Source organism: Prionailurus viverrinus, chromosome D4 (assembly GCF_022837055.1).
Source record: "Prionailurus viverrinus isolate Anna chromosome D4, UM_Priviv_1.0, whole genome shotgun sequence".
NCBI classification, from domain to species: domain Eukaryota; kingdom Metazoa; phylum Chordata; class Mammalia; order Carnivora; family Felidae; genus Prionailurus; species Prionailurus viverrinus.
The window spans coordinates 83,262,759-83,279,844 of NC_062573.1; the positions used below are offsets into that span (position 1 = coordinate 83,262,759).

The following is a 17,086-nucleotide window of genomic DNA, read 5'->3' on the forward strand; positions in this document are numbered from 1 at the left end:
CTGCAGATTCAGGAACACCAACCGAAGCGCCCTTCATTCTGTCCGGTGGTAGCAGTGTGCCCCTTTTGTAAGCCCAGCCCTCCTCCGCCCTCCCGTCTTCTCCTCCGAAGCCCCCAGATCCCTGTCTGCCCCACGCCCGGTGTTGGCAGACAGCCCGGCCTCATGCTGTCACTCAGACCGCCACATCTTCCGTCACAGACGTGCACGCACACGGGCATCCAAACCGCTCCTCCCCGGTGTGACGGCCGGGGCGGGGGCGGGGGGTGGGCTGGGGGGCTTGCCTCCTGCAGTCATAGCTCTTCCTCCGTAAGGACTCAGCGCCTTCGGCCATCCCCTTTCTGCCGTCACCCGTTCCGAGCGATTTGATTAGCGCTCAAGCACACTCTGTCCTCTCTTCTCTTAACTGCCTCTTTCCCGTGACCCCACCTTCCCGCCAGCTGGTAGCCAGTCTTCTCTGGCATTTGTGCTGTGTCCTCATGATCTGATCTCCAGCAGTCTTTCCAAGCTCTTATTTATTCTAGACGTTTGTATCATTCTGTGTGTGATGATGTACGTAGAGGTCCTATTGTCTGCAGTAATTATTCTCTCTTCCTCCAAATTCTTAAACATCTTAGTTCTTTTTTTCTTTCACTGCGTTGCTCTAGGTCGCTAGACATCTTCTGTAATAGTAGTAATAGACATTTTCTGTCATTTCCAACTTAAAAGTCTTTCTTCATTAAGTGTGAAACCATCAGGGCCGCATGGGTAGCTCAGTTGGTTGTTTTAAAGTACGAAACGTTGTACTACGGGATTTTTTTGTAGGTGGCATTGATCAGATTATTCCTAGATTTGGAGACTTTTCAAAAAAATCATGGACTTGTCTCATGCTGAATTTCACTGTTAGAATTGTCTCCTGTTAGACCGTGCTTGCATTCTGGAGTAAACCCCTATTTGATGATGTATTTTTCTGCACTGTGCTGCTACCTGGTTTATTGAGAAGCCTGTAGGACATATTACATTTAAGGAAGGGAGACCCAGATTACCGGTCTTGGTTGGTGGTCTGAAAGGCCAGTGAAGTTAGCTTCTCGCACCTCCCTTGATACTTGGCACACGGTCATTTAGGAGAGCTCACCGAGTCCTAAACATGTTGAAGGAATCCCGTGTACTAGAAAGTGCTGCTTGCGCTCATTATATTCTGAGGGAAAAGCAGATCTTTCTAAGGGAAGCTGGGTAATGAAGGCGATTTAAAATGTGCAGCTCGGTTTCCGACAGTCATATGCCACCGTTTGTAGTCAGTCTAGCAGGTGGGTCAAAAATCAAACTATTATTATCACGGGATAAACACGGACTGTAAATGAACCTGATGTGCGAGCCTCATGACGTCTGTAATAATGACTTGAAAACACGGGATTTCACGCCTAAAGGAATCTCTCTCCCTCCCTGAGAAGCTGCAGATGTCTGTGCTATTAATCCTAAAATGAAAATAATCATAATCCAAGTAGAACTTAACAGTAAACGTGCAAATAAGAAAGGAACTTCGTAACCTGATCATACTTCCGGTGGTCAAGATGCAGCGTCTTTAGTGTTAGAACTCATCTCTATCATTTATGAAGGACAAGATAAATGAGCAAGGAAACAAGATAAATGAGCAGTGAGTAGTCGTGAAGGAGGCAGAGTAATAGAAAATGAATGTGTAGACGCTTCCCGAAAGGAGCGATTTGGGAGGGAGGCCGCAGGAGGTGATCCTGGGGCCGGACCCGGCTTACTAGCCAGCAGTGGAAGTCAGAGCGAGGGGCAGATGAGGAGAGGGCGTGAGGGCCAGGCCTCGGGACCCAGCGGGTGTGTGAGGAGGGGCCGCCAGAGCTGGGGGGGCGGGGAGGCGGGAGCAGGGCCCGCAGGCCTCCCCTCCCGGTGGAAGCCTGGGGATGACTCCTGTTTTCTGTGCTGTGTGAGCCAGTGACGTCCGCCAGGACAGGGAGCCTTCTTCCCGCCAACTCGCAGCGGGCCCTGCAGGGGCAGGGGCGTCTACACCAGGGAGCACCGCCCGGAGCACGGATCCCCGCTGTCTCTGTGGGATCGGAGCCCCGCCGTGTGACGCCGCCTGGGAAAACCACGGGGTTCTGCTCCGCTCATGAATGCAGACTTCGAGTTATTTTTCTGCGCGACACCGTTGCGCCCGGAAGGAACTTACGCTGTGTGTTTCCTTGCAGCATTTCTGGGCTAAAAGTGGTGGGGGAGTCATTTTCTCCCGCATTTCACCTGCAGCTACAAGAGAGCACTGGGTCTCGAGAAGAAGATGTTAAACTTCTTCAGGAGATTGTGAATCACGTAAGTGTGTAGTTGTACCCCGAGCCCAAGCAGCGTCTTCTGTGTCCCGTCTTAGGAAGGATCTCTCTGCCCCGGGACGCAGCCCTCTTGTGGAACCGTTCTGGTCCCCGGGCCTTCGGGGCCCATCTGTGCTGACAGGCCGCACCGTATCTGCCCGGTCAGGTTCCGCTCGCGTTGAAGTTGTCGTGTTCTGCGCTCCATTGTATCAAATACACTTTCCTTGCGCTCTACATAATTAGCCTTCCAGAAAACCCGTTCGCACGGCATTTTCAAAGCCAGGCTTTCGTACCTGTGGGTGGGGCTGGCATTATGAGTGCTGGTCACAGGCAGCACTGGACAGGTGTCTGGGGTGAACCCCCAACGCAGCTGAGACTGGAACTGGAAAGGAAGAAAGATCGCTTCTTCACCAGGCCTAGTTTGGAGGTTGATTTAAATATCTGTGTCTCCTGAAAGTGATTTTACTACTAATTGTAACTTCATTATGAACTAAGAAACGCCTCCCTGGGGAAGACCACCGGCCCCTTCCCTGGAGCCCTGCCCCCTCCGCCCCCCCTCTCCCCCCGCATGCTGCTTGTGCTCACGCTTGGATGGAAGGGCCTGGGACCCCGTGAGCACCCGTGCTGGGACGGCCCTGCCTTTCCCCCGACTGCAGTGCGGCTAGCATGCGCCTGGGAATGGGGCAGGCTTCTTTCTGCCTTCTCGTCCTGCTTGTCCTGGCGGTCCCTTCCAGGGGCTCTGCTCCGAGGTCACCGTGACGTCAGGATGATGGCTGTTGTCTGTCGTGTGCCCTTGGCTGACCGTGGCCGGGAGGTCGGGTCTCTCCGCGGTGGTGTGGCTACTCGGTATGGAGACCGGGGCTGAGGCCGATCTCGGCTTCTTAGCCGCCCTCCCTCCTCCAGTGTGTGAAGTGCCATCAGGAAGGACAGGTCGGGGAGGGCTTCGTGCAGTTGGTGGCCTTCTGGAGTCCGTCAGCTTTTAAAATGGAACCAGACCCAGAACGTGAGATCCCCGGCTCAGGGGATCTCAGGAACCGTGTGAGGTGATGAGCAGTTCGGCTGGCGCAGCGTCCGTTCCCCAGGGCCCAGGTGCTGCAGGGCCCCCCCCCCCCCCCCCCCCACAGCCCCGGGTGCGGCTCTGCAAACTCGACAAAGACAGACTCTCTTTCACGGGAACCGACCTCCCGCTGGCGCCTTTGACCCCGTCCGCGTTTTTACTGCGATGTCACGTACGTGTGTACGGGCCGAACAGAAAGGACGGCATCCTCGAGGTTAGGGTTCTTAGAGACGTGCCGCGACACGCTTCGTACATTAAACGTAGGCTAAGTGGACGCCGCAGGGAGAGTCAGGTCAGTCACACCAGCTCCATGTGACGGCCCAGCCTGTGCTCTCAGCAGGGGTGCCCGCTGGTGTGATGGACGCAGCCCGGAGCAGCCCGTCGGGGCCTCGAGCCCCCTCGCGGATCCCCCCCCCCCCCCCCCCCCCGCCCCGGCCTCCTCCGGCCCCCGCGGGATGGCTCTACACGGGCTTCACGCCGCAGGGCCGGGGCCGCATTCCTGCCACGGGAGCCCCCGTCTCTGTCCTCGAGACGTCGCGGCCGTGGGGGCCTCCTTCTCCCGGAGTCAGAGACACTGCAGAGGGCAGGCGACGGAAGGGGGGCCCGTCCTCAGAACGGAGGAGAAGGCGACAGTCTACACAGCTCCCCGATGCTGGACCCTGTTTGAGGCCCCAGCCAGAGGACATCCCGGGGAGAGCTGAAGGAGAGCGGGCAGGGCTCGGGGGAGGGGCGCGAACACGGTCCAGAAGCTGCATTTGTGCAGAAACGCAGGGTCTTGCGGTGTCTTTGGGTCCCCATGCTAAGCTCCGCTCCACGCTCCGTGTTCCGTATCTGAGAGGGATGGTTGTGGCGTTGGAACTCTCACTTAAGCTTTGCAGAACCCGGTTTCACTAAGTTCTTGTTGAGTTGCCTGACGAGACACTGTTTTTACAAAGAGCGATGGTTTAGGACGTTTCTTAGCCAGGCCTAGGATCAGAGCCGGTCCGGGTGTTCTCAGGCAGTTAACTTCTCCAAGTACACTGAGACGGAGCATCCGTATCCGTCTGGCCACGCTGCCTGCTGCCGTTTCCCGTCTTTCTAGCAGAGGGAGACCCGCCCGGCAGCGGTCGGGACGGCCCCTCTTCAAGCAGACTCCCTCACTGCCCAGCCTGGGAGCAGCAGCTCCTTCCTTGAGGCCACCCCTGCTCTGATTGTTCTGTTTTTGTTTTTTTCCTTATTTTTCTTAATGCTCATTTACTTTTGAGAGAGAGAAACAGAGTGTGAGCGGGGGAGGGGCAGAGAGAGAGGGAGACCCAGAATCTGAAGCAGGCTCCAGGCTCTGAGCCATCAGCACAGAGCCCGACATGGGGCTCGAACCCACGGACCGCGAGATCATGACCTGAGCCGAAGCCAAGAGTCGGACGCTTAACCGACTGAGCCACCCAGGCGCCCCTCTGACTGTTTGTAAATACGATTCGCATACCAGAAACTTCTCGCTTTTAGAAGATAGAGTTGAGGGGCCTTTAATGTACCACAAGGTTGTGCCCCTGCCTCAGCCCAAAATATTTTCATCCCCCAAAAAGAAACCCTGATGAACCATTACTTCGATAGGATTTTTATCCTTAATTTTGATGGAGTATATTTTAACTTTGTAAGAATATCAGCAAGTGGTTAATGTGTGGAGAAGCTGTGCAAAACGTGGGTGACACCAGACTCTGAAGCCTGGTAGCGCCTGGGCAGAGGTGCCCACGGCCGTCAGAGGAGTTGCTGGCACCTGAAGTGTAGGCTGTTGGGCTGTGAAACCGCCCTCCCGTTTGCGACCGAGTTCGGCTCTGGTTAGTTTCCGGGGCTTTGCTGGTACTGTTGCCCTTGTCCTGACTGTGCTTTGTTGAAAATGGAAACCCCCAGTCCTCTGTGGCTATTTAAACGTAAATGAAGGAAAAGGAAAAGTCCCATCTGTCCGTGGCACTGGCTGCGTCTCACTCACAGTGCTTGACGGCCACGCGGCGTGGGCCGCTCACGGGGCCTCGCAGAGCGAACGCCCGGCAGGAGGTCTGGGCGGAGGCGCGGAAGGTGGCGGGGCCGCTGGGGGCACGTCTGTGGCGTTTCGCCTTCTCGCTGTTGTGACTGGGAAAAAGAACTAACCTGCGGTTAAGGGTGGCCTCGCAGAGTACCTCCCGTCGGGATGCCCGCCGTGTCTGCGGCCCAGCTCGCAAACGTGTCCCTTCTCTTCACGCAGTGCATGGACAGGAGCATCGCGTTAACTCAGGCACGCTACCTGGAGAAAGAGGAGAAGTGCCTCCCTCCGCCGAGGTGGGTGGACGTTCAAATGTGGCGTGACTCTTGCTTTTGCTACTTGAAAAACTCCATAAAGCGTGTTCTGTCGTGAAAACGTCTGAAATGCTGCCACAGGATAAGGAAGTGTGTCCCTAGAATGTAGTTCATCCTCTTTCCTGTTCCTAAAGTAGCCATTTTCAGATTTTACCTGTAAAGCCCCCCCAGGACTCACCGGACCTTCCCAGTTAACCTAAAGAGGTATCCGCGATCCCAGGACTGGACGGGGGCGGCCGAGGTTCTGATGAGCAGATGTGCGTCTGTCACACCTCGAAGGTGACGGGCTGTGCCAGCCACGTCCACCGGGAGGACCATCCTGAGGGAGGGGCACATCCGGCCGCTGGCTGGAACGCCATGGGGTGCATTTGGGAGTGCAGACACTCCCAGACCGCCCAGGGAAAAAGAAAGCAACGGTGGGGAAAATCTAGACAGGTTCACGACACCCTATGTGGGGGGAGGGCACCTTGACTCTTGATTTACAATCGGTGCTCTTCAGTAGCACTTAAAATATAGTCAAAGGAGGTAGACACCCAGAGCATGAAGTGTCAGGGTCACAGCATGAGGTCCGTGAGGTCACAGGGGGAGGGCACGATTCGTTCTGGCCTGGAAGGGACTCCCTTCCGAGGGCAGGTGATACTTAAGCCAAGCCCAGAAGATCGAGTGTGTCAGGCAGACTTGTCAACGCCGGCGTCCGGCGGGCTGTGCAGTGGTGTGAAGACCCTCAGGTGCATCTGGAGAGACAGAACACAGGCTTGAGGGAGACGGGAGAGACGCTGGAGAGAGGGAAGGCCCAGGGAGGACCCGGGAGACTGGAGTCTGAGCCTGTGCGGACTTGGAGGGCCAGACCACGGGCAGCAGCCCTGAATGGCTTAACGAGCCTACCCCGTTCTAATTGCACCCAGGCAAGGTGCGGTCTTCTGTCTCAGGACAACAGGGTCCCTGCTTGCTTTGTTCCCTCAGCGCTCCCTGCCCAGCACAGTGCAGCTCAGTGCAAGTGCCCAGTGGACCGTCCGGATGTTTGCAGGGGGGGTGGGAGAGAAGAGGGAGGAGTGCCCAGGAGAGCTGATACTGTTTTGTGTTCAGTTTCCTGAAAACTTAAAAATGTCTGCCTTGCCTCCGAGTATTCTAGAACTTCCACACGACTCACGGAGTTGTAAATGTGAGCGTCAGCACGTAAACACTCCCTGATTTGAGAAACGTGAATTCCTGCCTTGGGCCCGGTGCTCCTCAGGCAGAGCTCCTGACACCCAGAGCCCCCCACAAGGTTGCAGTCGGGCCTCAAGTGGCAGACTTCTGAAAATGGCCCGTCAGGGTTCGGGCTTGTGGGCAGAGGGTCCCTGCCACAGTCGCTCGACTCTGCCATGCCGTGACAGATGGCACAGCCTCCTTTGACGATTTTCTGTGTCCTTGTTTCTCAGCATCAGGGTCGTGGTCACAGTGGAACAGACAGACGAAGAACTGGAGAGAGCCGCACGCACAATCAAGGAGGTGGCCCAGGCCGTGCTGCTGTAGGCGGGTCCCAGGGCCAGGTGGGCATCGCCGTGCGGCACACGCAGGCCTCCCAGTTGCCGCCGAGCAACCTGGAAGAGGCCTGCGGGTACCTGGCAGGGTGGCCACCGACCGATCACGTGGGTGTGGACTCGGCGGACCGCCACGAGGAGGATGCTGGTTATTTAAACACACACACGCGCACACACACACACACACACACACACACACACACACACACACCTAAAAGCCCAGGAACTGGTTTTTTAAGAAGAAAACTAATGACGGCATATAACCGATATTTAAATTGTGCGGTTTAGTACTATTTAAATGTTTTATTATACTAGTATTTTATATTCTTTTGTTGTTGCCGTTTAAAAATGGAGCTTCAGTTTATCTTTTCTCCCTCTAATAGTAATTGTGCAAGCACTCCTAACGTTTCCTAGCAAAGCATCCCTGCAGCATTAAAGCTTAGAGGAGCACTTCACCGTCTCGGACACAAAACGTATCTGTGAGGATCTAATTCAACCACGTCTTACGCAGTCTCCATCCCGTGAAGCCCAGTGGTGGCTAATGTATAAGGAAGCACTCTTTGTGCTGTCGTGACCAACTTTTCATTATATTTGAATCCTAGAGTTTTTATATGCATTTCTAACAGCTTACCTTAGCATCCCTAACTGGAGAATGACTACTCATTGTATTTCCTAAGTGAGCAATAATTTAAATCAAATACTATTTTAGTTTGATATAATTGACCTTCACATTTATTGTGTGTTGACTTCTAATCTGTTTTAGGAGGAGGGTTACTGTGACGATCCCAGAATAGAAATCATGTCCTTGATATTTTAGAATATCTTGAATGTATTCCTTTTTTGTAGAGTGGGTTTGCCTAAGGACATATAACTACTGTCTTTTTCTAAGCGAAGGAAAATTATTTTTATTTTCGGCTTATGAATTCCAAATATCTAAAAATGTGAATGCACTAAAAATAAAATTTTTAAGCTGGACTTTAGCTATCTGTTTTTTCTTGTGCCGTGTGCCACAAGGTAGTGTGTAAATATTACACCGTTGTTTCTTCTCTTAGTAAAGGTAAAGGAGTAAAATTGTTAAAAAAAAAAAAAAAGTAATAATGCCATTTTTATAATATGTGTTCATATTAACAAATGGTCTTCAACATCTTTTTAAATAACCTATTTTTTAATGTTTAGTTTCTATTTTGCTTGAGGTATTTCGTACATATGTGCCTTCTGATCGCTGCTGCTTTAAAGGATACAGTACTGTCTTTGGGGGATGTATCTTTTCGTTATATTTTTTAATGAAATAAACCTACATTCCTGACAATCAGTCTATATGCATGTGTAATGTGTTCAACAGAATAGCCTCTGGATTTTCACTTTTCCACATAGGTAGGGTAGTAGTCTTGGTGTCTGTGTTTAGAAAATATTAAGTACAGGGGCGCCTGGGTGGCTCAGGCGGTTAAGCTTCCAACTTTGGCTCAGGTCATGATCTCATGGTTCGAGAGTTCGAGCCCCACGTCGGGCTCTTTGCTGATAGCTCAGAGCCTGGAGCCTGCTTCAGATTCTGTGTCTCCCTCTCTCTCTGCCCCTCCCCTGCTCCTGCTCTGTTTCTCTCTCAGAAATAAATAAAAACATTTAAAAATCAAAAAAAAAAAAAAAAAAGAATATTAAGTATATTTCTTAGTGTCTGGAATTCCCTAGACTTCTATTGATGGGAGCCTAGGCCTCTATGACTACATGTATGCCAGAGCTGTGGGGTTTTTCTTTTAATAGAGAGAGAGGGAGAGTGCAAGCAGACGGGAAGAGGAGCAGAGGGAGAGAGAGAGAATCTTAAGCAGGCTCCACGATCAGTGTGGAGCCCGACGCAGGGCTCAGTCCCGTGATCCATTTTGACCTGAGCCAAAATCAAGTTGGACACTCAACTCACTCAACTCTGGGTGCCACCCGGGTGCCCCAGAGCTATCATTTTTATTAGCAGATGATGATAGCAACTTTTCAGCTACTTTTAAAATATTTTGTAAATCAACATCCAGATGGTCATTGCTACTTTTTAAAAATGCTAGAAGAGCGGCGCCTGGGTGGCTCAGTCGGTTAAGCGTCCAACTTTGGCTCAGGTCATGATCTCACGGTCCGTGAGTTTGAGCCCCACGTCGGGCTCTGTGCTGACAGCTCAGAGCCTGGAGCCTGTTTCAGTCTGTGTCTCCCTCTCTCTCTGACCCTCCCCCGTTCATGCTCTGTCTCTCCCTGTCTCAAAAATAAATAAAAGGTTAAAAAAATAAAAATTATAGAAGTGCCTGGGAAAGATGGTGAAAACAACACATGTTGTCTGACATCAGCCCTTGAAACAGCAGCATTTTGAACAAAAACCCAAAACCAAAGTCTTTCTGTTAAAACTGTACAATAACCAGCATCCAGGTACATGCACCACAAAAGAAACATATGCTAGGAACAGTAAACTTGCATAAAACTGAGGCAGAATGCTGAGAGAAAACTCCCCTCAAACCTGAAGCAGGGCACATATTTCTCCCAAGAAACCACAAGAGGGCTCTGGAACACTCCATCGACGGCTGGGGTGGGCAGCACGGAAACCATTTGGGGACCGAGTGAACACGGCATCGTGATCCACAGGAGAGGAAGTACCCAAACAACTCCTCCCTTTGTGTTACCTACAGCTGGGTTCCAACTCAGGAAATGTGGGGCTCTGAGCAAGCTGGGACAGAAACAAGAGCGGTATTTCCAATCTAGAACTGCACCAACGGGACTGTATGCTTTTGTTTTATGAACCACTAGAACGGCTCTGTAATATGCCAGTTGTAAGATGCATTTCAGTAACAAGTATCGTCACATGGGTGGAAAAGGTGCATCTTAAAATCTGCGGGATAAGTCAATGATCTGATGTGCGGGCTTGATGCCCTCTTTCCTTGTGGATGTAAAACCTTTGTGTCCCAGAACACAGTGTGTGAGGACGATTATGGCCACCTAGTCTTCCATTATCTCCACCCTTCCAAAACATTGTCCTTATGAGGACATCAAACAAAACCACCCATTACCCACACCCACAGTACGGATTATGCTGTAGAGAATACGTAAACTTTATTTTCCTATCTAGTGCCTGGTAGAGAGGAAACCGGGGTAGGCGGCTAAATGATGACGGAACACACGTAAAGCAAAAAGTTGTCTTCCAGAAGCAACATGCAAAGCAAAACAAAAGGGGAGCAGCCTTTTCAAGAGATTCAAGGGAAAAAGAAATGTGAATCAAGTATCCAGAAAAGCTGTCTTTCAAGTAAGAAGTTGGTAGAAAAACAATTTAAAATAAGAGCTCGGTACTATGTTCATAAGCCCTTCTGAGGAATCTGCTACGGGGAAGCTCCATCAAATCAAGAAGTCGCTGGGGAAATGAGAAGAATTAAGATAGTAAACTAAGAACTATTTTTTTTTAATTTTTTTTTTTAACGTTTATTTATTTTTGAGACAGAGAGAGACAGAGCATGAACGGGGGAGGGTCAGAGAGAGAGAGGGAGACACAGAATCGGAAACAGGCTCCAGGATCTGAGCGGTCAGCCCAGAGCCCGACGCGGGGCTCGAACTCACAGACCGCGAGATCATGACCTGAGCCGAAGTCGGACGCTTCACCAACTGAGCCACCCAGGCGCCCCACTAAGAACTATTCAACACAGAAGAAAGCAGTAAAGGACAGAGGTGCAAAAATAAATAGCAAAAACCCAACCATATAATTACGTTCAAAGGTGAATGGGCAAAACATTTCATTCAAAAGGCTGAGCTTAGCAGGCAGACTAAATTTTTTTTTTAAAAACCTGTGCTGTCTGTGAGAAACTTCACGTTCAAAGACACAAGTAAAGATGAAAAGTATGCCATGCAAACAACCGTGAAAGAGCTGGAGTTACCTGTATCAGTATCAGAAAGAACTTTCAAGAACTGTCGCTACAGACAAACAGAGACGTTTCGGAATGATAATAGTGTCACTACATAGTGAAACCCCAACAATTATAAGTGTATATATGCTCCTAAACACAGAGTCCTAAAATACATGAAGCAAAACTGACATAATTGAAAGAATAATTTATCAGTCATAGTCGGAGATTTGAAAAAGCCCACCCTAAATAACTGAAAGCAAGAAAGAAAATCGTACGTAAAGAAGTCCTGAACAGTACGGTCAACTGACTGGAGCAGACCTATTTACGTTTGTAGAACATCCTACTCAGAAATTCCAGAATACATAGTCTTTTCAACTGCACGTGAAACAGTCTTCAGGGCAGATCACATGCTGGGCCATAAAACCAGGCTCAATAAATTTAAAAAGATTGAAATCATAAAACGTATGTTCTCTGTCCACAACACAATTAAATCAGATCTGCAATAGAAAACCGGAAGAAGGGCGCCTGGGTGGCTCGGTCAGTTAAGTGTCCGACTTCGGCTCAGGTCATGACCTCACGGTCCATGAGTTCGAGCCCCGCGTCGGGCTCTGGGCTGACCGCTCAGAGCCTGGAGCCTGTTTCAGATTCTGTGTCTCCCTCTCTCTCTGCCCCTCCCCTGCTCATGCTGTGTCTCTCTCTGTCTCAAAAATAAATGTTAAAAAAAAAATTTTTTTTAAAAAGAAAGAAAACCGGAAGAACCCCAAATATCTAATTCATGGATCAAAGGAGAATCACAAAGGAAGCTTCTTAAATGTTCTGAACTGAATAAATATAACAGCAAAATTTATGTGACACAGCTAAAGCAATGGTTAGAAGGAAATTTGTAGCTTTAAACTCCTGGATTAGAAAAGAAGAAAGGTTTCCAATTACTAACTTCAATTTCCACCTTGGGAAAGTGGGAAAAGAAGAGCAAACTGAGCCCGAAGGAAAGAAAGAAAGATTAGAGAAGAAATCAATGAATAGAAATCAAAAATAGAGAAAATTAATGAAACGATTGGCAAGTACTTGTTGGACTGGCCAAGAGAGTAACAGAAGACACAAGTTACCAAAATCAGAACTTAGAGGGGCAACATCACTACCATTCCTACAGAAATCAGGAAGATTGTAAGAGAATATTACAGGCTTAGGCCAACAAAGTAGACAACTTGAATGACAACAAATTCCAAGAAAGACACAAATTATCAAAACAAACTATTCAGAAGTAGAAAATCTGAATAGAAATGTAACATTGCATTAGTATTTTCAGATCTTCCCACAAAAATGTCCAGATCCAGTAAATTCTATCAAACATTTAAAGAACAACTAATACCAATCAGTCACAAATTTCTTTCAGAAAGAAAGGAGGTGAGAGCACCTCTCAGTTCATCCTGTTTGGTACCTATGCTACTAAAGCCAGACAAATTACACGAAGAGAAAACTACATATAATTCTCATGAACATGGACAGAAAAAGTCCTAAATTATATTTAACGATTTTCCTGGAGAATCTAGCCTGTGCAATAAGGGGGTAAAACATCAAATTGGAAAAAAACAAAACAAAACAAATTTATTTGCAAATGACACTCTGTAGGAAATTCTAAGACATCCATTAAAAAACTGTAGCATTTAATTGTGTTTAGCAAGCTCAGAAGATACCAGGTCAATGTATATATAAATGAATTGTATTTCTGTATATTAGCAACAATCTGATAGGAAACTAAGGAAACAATTCCATGAATAATAGCATTAAAATGAATAAAATAAGAAATTTAACAAAAGCATAAGATTTTACACTGAGAAGCGTAAAAACTATGAAATATCGCTATAAGAAATTGAAGAAGATTTAAATAATTGGAGAGACGGTCCATGTTCATAAATTGGAAGAGTCCCCAAACTGATTTATAGATTCAGTGCAGTCCCTATCAAAATTCCAGCAGACTTTTATGCAGAAATCAAGAAATCAATAAATTAAAATTTATATAAAAACAGACCTATAGTAGGCAAAACAATTAAAAAGAAGAACAAAGTTGAAGGGTTTACACTACCTGCTATTAAAACTTACTATGATACTACAGTTAACAAGACGTATGGTACTGGTACAAGGATATATCAATGGAACACCATTGAGAGTTCAGAAATAAACCCTTATATTTATGGTGAATTGATTTTCAACAAAGTGCCAAAGTCCTAATCCAACAGGAAAAGGATAGTCTTGTCAACAAATGTTGCTGAGAGAATTGGATATTGTAGTAGATTGCATAATAGCCACCCAAAGAATCAAGTCCTAATTCTTGGAACTTGGAAATGTTACCTTATCTGGAAGAAGGGATCTGTGCAGCTGTGATTAAGGATTTTAAGCTGAGATTACCGTGAATTATAATGGTGGGCCCTAGAAGCCATCACAAGTGTCCGAAGAGACGAAAGGAGATGACTACTCTTGAGGAGAAGGCCATGTGAAGACAGGCAGAGGTTGCTGTGAGTAGTGATTTAAAAGATTTTCTCCTTTCTCCCAGAAGTTTTATGGCTTAGCCACATATTTAGGCGTCTGGTCTTATTATGAGTTGATTTTCATTTTTATACAGCATTTTCTGTCCGGGTGACTCCTGAGTGAGACATTTCCTTTAACTTTTTGAAAGATGTGGCTGAGGCTATTTTTCATTAGTTCCTTTTCTTTTAAAATTTAAAAATATCAACAAAATGAAGCATCGTGGTTAGAAGATCAAATTGTAGTGAAAAATGTCCACCCCCACTGTCCCCACGCTCAGCCACGCTCTCAAGAGGCAACCACTTTTTAAAATGTTCCCCCTTTGTTCTTCTGGAATAAAACGTGTCTAAATAATATCATGCCCCTATGTCCTCATTTATCAACCTGAAACTGCAATTAGGATCTCCTATTTTGAAAATATTTCGTATATATATTTTGTATATATATTTCGTATATTTCGTATATGTATTTTGTATATTTCGTATATATATTTCGTATATTTCGTATATGTATTTTGTATATTTCGTATATATATTTCGTATATTTCGTATATGTATTTTGTATATTTCGTGTATATATTTCGTATATTTCGTATATGTATTTTGTATATTTCGTGTATATATTTCGTATATTTCGTATATGTATTTTGTATATTTCGTGTATATATTTCGTATATTTCGTATATGTATTTTGTATATTTCGTATATATATTTCGTATAATCCGTATATATATTTCCCTGTTTTTCTACTTGAATTACCCACTTTCCCTGGGTTATTTTTCTAGGAGTTCCTGGTTTATGCTCAGCAATAACCCCATATAGTTTCATGCACTTGCATTGTTAATATCTGCTATCCGTATCTTAGCTCTCGTTGAACAGAGCCTCAATTTTGATGTAATGAGAGCCATTGTTTTTGTTTGTTTGTTTGTTTGTTTTTTAATGGTTTGTGCTTTTGTTTGAGGACTTTTCAGCACTCTCTGCTCTCTGTTGATTTCCGGTCTCTTTCTTTCACTTTTAAGTCTTTAATCTATTTAGAGTCTGCCCCCGTGTCTGAGATTAGGTAGAGATGCAATTTATCTTTCTTCTTCTGTATTCTGTAGTCCCATGTCATTCTCTAAGCAATCTGTTGTTTCCTCATTAATTAATTCATTCATTAATTTTTTAAAAATACTCACTTTGAGAGAGAGAAAGGGAGCAGGGGAGAGGGAGAGAGAGAGAGAATCCCAAGCATTCTCTGTGCTGTCAGGCGCAGAGCCCTATGCAGGGTTCGAATGCACGAACTGTGCGATCATGACCTGAGTGAGCTGAAGCCAAGAGTCGCACACTTAACCGACTGAGCCACCCAGGCGCCTCCCCCCCATTAATTAATTTTTATACTTTATCTTCTATTAAGTCTCATACAAACATGCCGGTCAGTCTCCAATTTGTCATTTTCCCTCGTCTGTCCTTCTGCCCTTGTGTTGGTTTCGGTATGGCTTTATTAAAACACCCTTGGGGCGCCTGGGTGGCTCAGTCGGTTGAGCATCCGACTTCAGCTCAGGTCATGATTTCACACTCCATGAGTTCGAGCCCCGCGTCGGGTTCCGTGCTGACAGCTCAGAGCCTGGAGCCTGCTTCAGATTCTGTGTCTCCCTCTCTCTCTGCCCCTCCCCAGCTCGTGCTCTGTCTCTGTCTCAAAAATAAATTAAAAAACATTTTAAAAAAATAAATAAGGGGCGCCTGGGTGGCGCAGTCGGTTAAGCGTCCGACTTCAGCCAGGTCACGATCTCACGGTCCGTGAGTTCGAGCCCCGCGTCGGGCTCTGGGCTGATGGCTCAGAGCCTGGAGCCTGTTTCCGATTCTGTGTCTCCCTCTCTCTCTGCCCCTCCCCCGTTCATGCTCTGTCTCTCTCTCTGTCCCAAAAATAAATAAACAAAAATAAATAAATAAATAAATAAATAAATAAATAAATAAATAAATAAAACACCCTTTACCACATCCCACTATCTGGCAGGACACACCCTCCCTTTGTTTTCTCTAAAATTGACTTCATTATTCATAGATCTGTCTCCGTATGTATTTTTCAATTACTTCCTTGAGTTCCTTTAAAAGAAATCCAGCTGGAATTTCAACTGATACTGCATTTCATTCACAGATTAAACTAAAAAGAATCAACCATCTTATAATATCAAATGTTCCTATCTAAGAACATGGGATGTCTTTGTATTTAGTGAGATCTTCAGTCTCCTTTATTAGCGTTTTTGTTTCCACATAGAAGGATTTTGGATTCTTGGGTAATTCCTAGTATTTCATAGTTGTAGTCATTGTAATTTGCGTCTTTTATTATATTTAATAGTTGGTTATGGCTGGCAGAGGAAAAGACCATTGATTTTTTTTTCCTTTTTTCCCCAAGTTTTTCTTTAAATTCCAGTTAGTTAACATACACTGTAATACTAGTTTCAAGTGTAGAATTTAGTGATTCAACACTTTCGTACAACACCCAGCGCTCATTACAGGGGCCATCCTTAATAAAAATATGTGGGCGCCTGGGTGGCTCAGTCGGTTGAGCATCCGACTTCAGCTCAGGTCATGATCTCACTGTCCATGAGTTCAAGCCCCCGTCGGGCTCTGGGCTGACAGCTAGGAGCCTGGAGCCTGCTTGGGATTCTGTGTCTCCCTCTCTCTCTGCCCCTCCCCACCTCATGCTCTGTCTCTGTCTCTCTCTGTCTCTCTGTCTCTGTCAAAAATAAATAAACATTAAAAAATTTTTTTAACAATATGATATACTTCACAAATTTTCATGTCATATCCTTGCACAGGGGTGATGCTAATCTTCTGTGTATCATTTCAACTTTAGCGTATGGTCTGGAAAACTTGATGAAGTCCTGTATGTGTTCTAATACAGTTGCCCCTTGAACAACATGGGTTTGAACTACGTGGGTCCGCTTGTATGTAGATTTTTTTCTTATGATTTTCCTAATAACATTTTCTCTAGCTTACTTTATGATCAAAATGCAGTGTTTGATACCCATAATATACAAAATATGTGTTCATCAACTACGTTATCAGTAAGGTTTCTGGTCAATGGTAAGCTATTAGTAGTTAAATTTCTGGGGAGTCCAAAGTCGTATGGGGATTTTGTACTACATGGGTGTCAGTGTCTCTAACCCTCATGTTGTTCAAGAGTCAACTGTAGTTTGGGACACCTGGGGGGCTCAGTCGGTTAAGCATCTGACTTTGGCTCAGGTCATAATCTCATGGTTCATGGGTTCAAGCCCTGCATGGGTCTCTGTGCTGATGGCTCAGAGCCTGGAGCCTGCTTCGAAATCTGTGTCTCCCTCTCATTCTGCCCCTCCTCTGCTCGTGCTCTCTCTCAAAAATAAATAATCGTTAAAAAAAAAAGTCAACTGTAGTTTGATGGTTCTTCTGATTTTTCTAGGTAGATGTTCATTATACCTCTTATTTCATTTTCTTTTGTTACGGCATTGTCTGGGATCTCCACAACAGTGTATTAAACAGTGGCAGTGCCACT

At 46.6% G+C, this 17,086-nt stretch overlaps 1 protein-coding gene and 1 non-coding gene across 4 annotated transcripts in view; one reads left to right on the forward strand and one right to left on the reverse strand.

Moving 5' to 3' along the window:
• SPTLC1 (serine palmitoyltransferase long chain base subunit 1) overlaps nt 1-8,502 on the forward strand; it is a 53,398-nt gene extending 44,896 nt beyond the window's left edge. The window contains exons 13-16 of one of the 3 annotated variants that reach the window (XM_047830534.1): nt 2,190-2,307; nt 5,579-5,652; nt 7,092-7,202; nt 7,577-8,502. In XM_047830534.1, the coding sequence (XP_047686490.1) occupies nt 2,190-2,307; nt 5,579-5,652; nt 7,092-7,185 (286 nt within the window). In that variant the 3' untranslated portion in view covers nt 7,186-7,202; nt 7,577-8,502. Of the gene's footprint in view, nt 1-2,189; nt 2,308-5,578; nt 5,653-7,091 lie in introns of all 3 variants that reach the window. The other 2 variants (XM_047830536.1, XM_047830535.1) reach the window with 2 other exon arrangements.
• Nucleotides 8,503-16,326: 7,824 nt separating this feature from the next.
• Nucleotides 16,327-16,429, reverse strand: LOC125151017 (U6 spliceosomal RNA). The gene has a single exon (XR_007146580.1). It is a non-coding gene; the product is annotated as a U6 spliceosomal RNA (small nuclear RNA).
• Between the last annotated feature and the right edge of the window lie 657 nt (nt 16,430-17,086).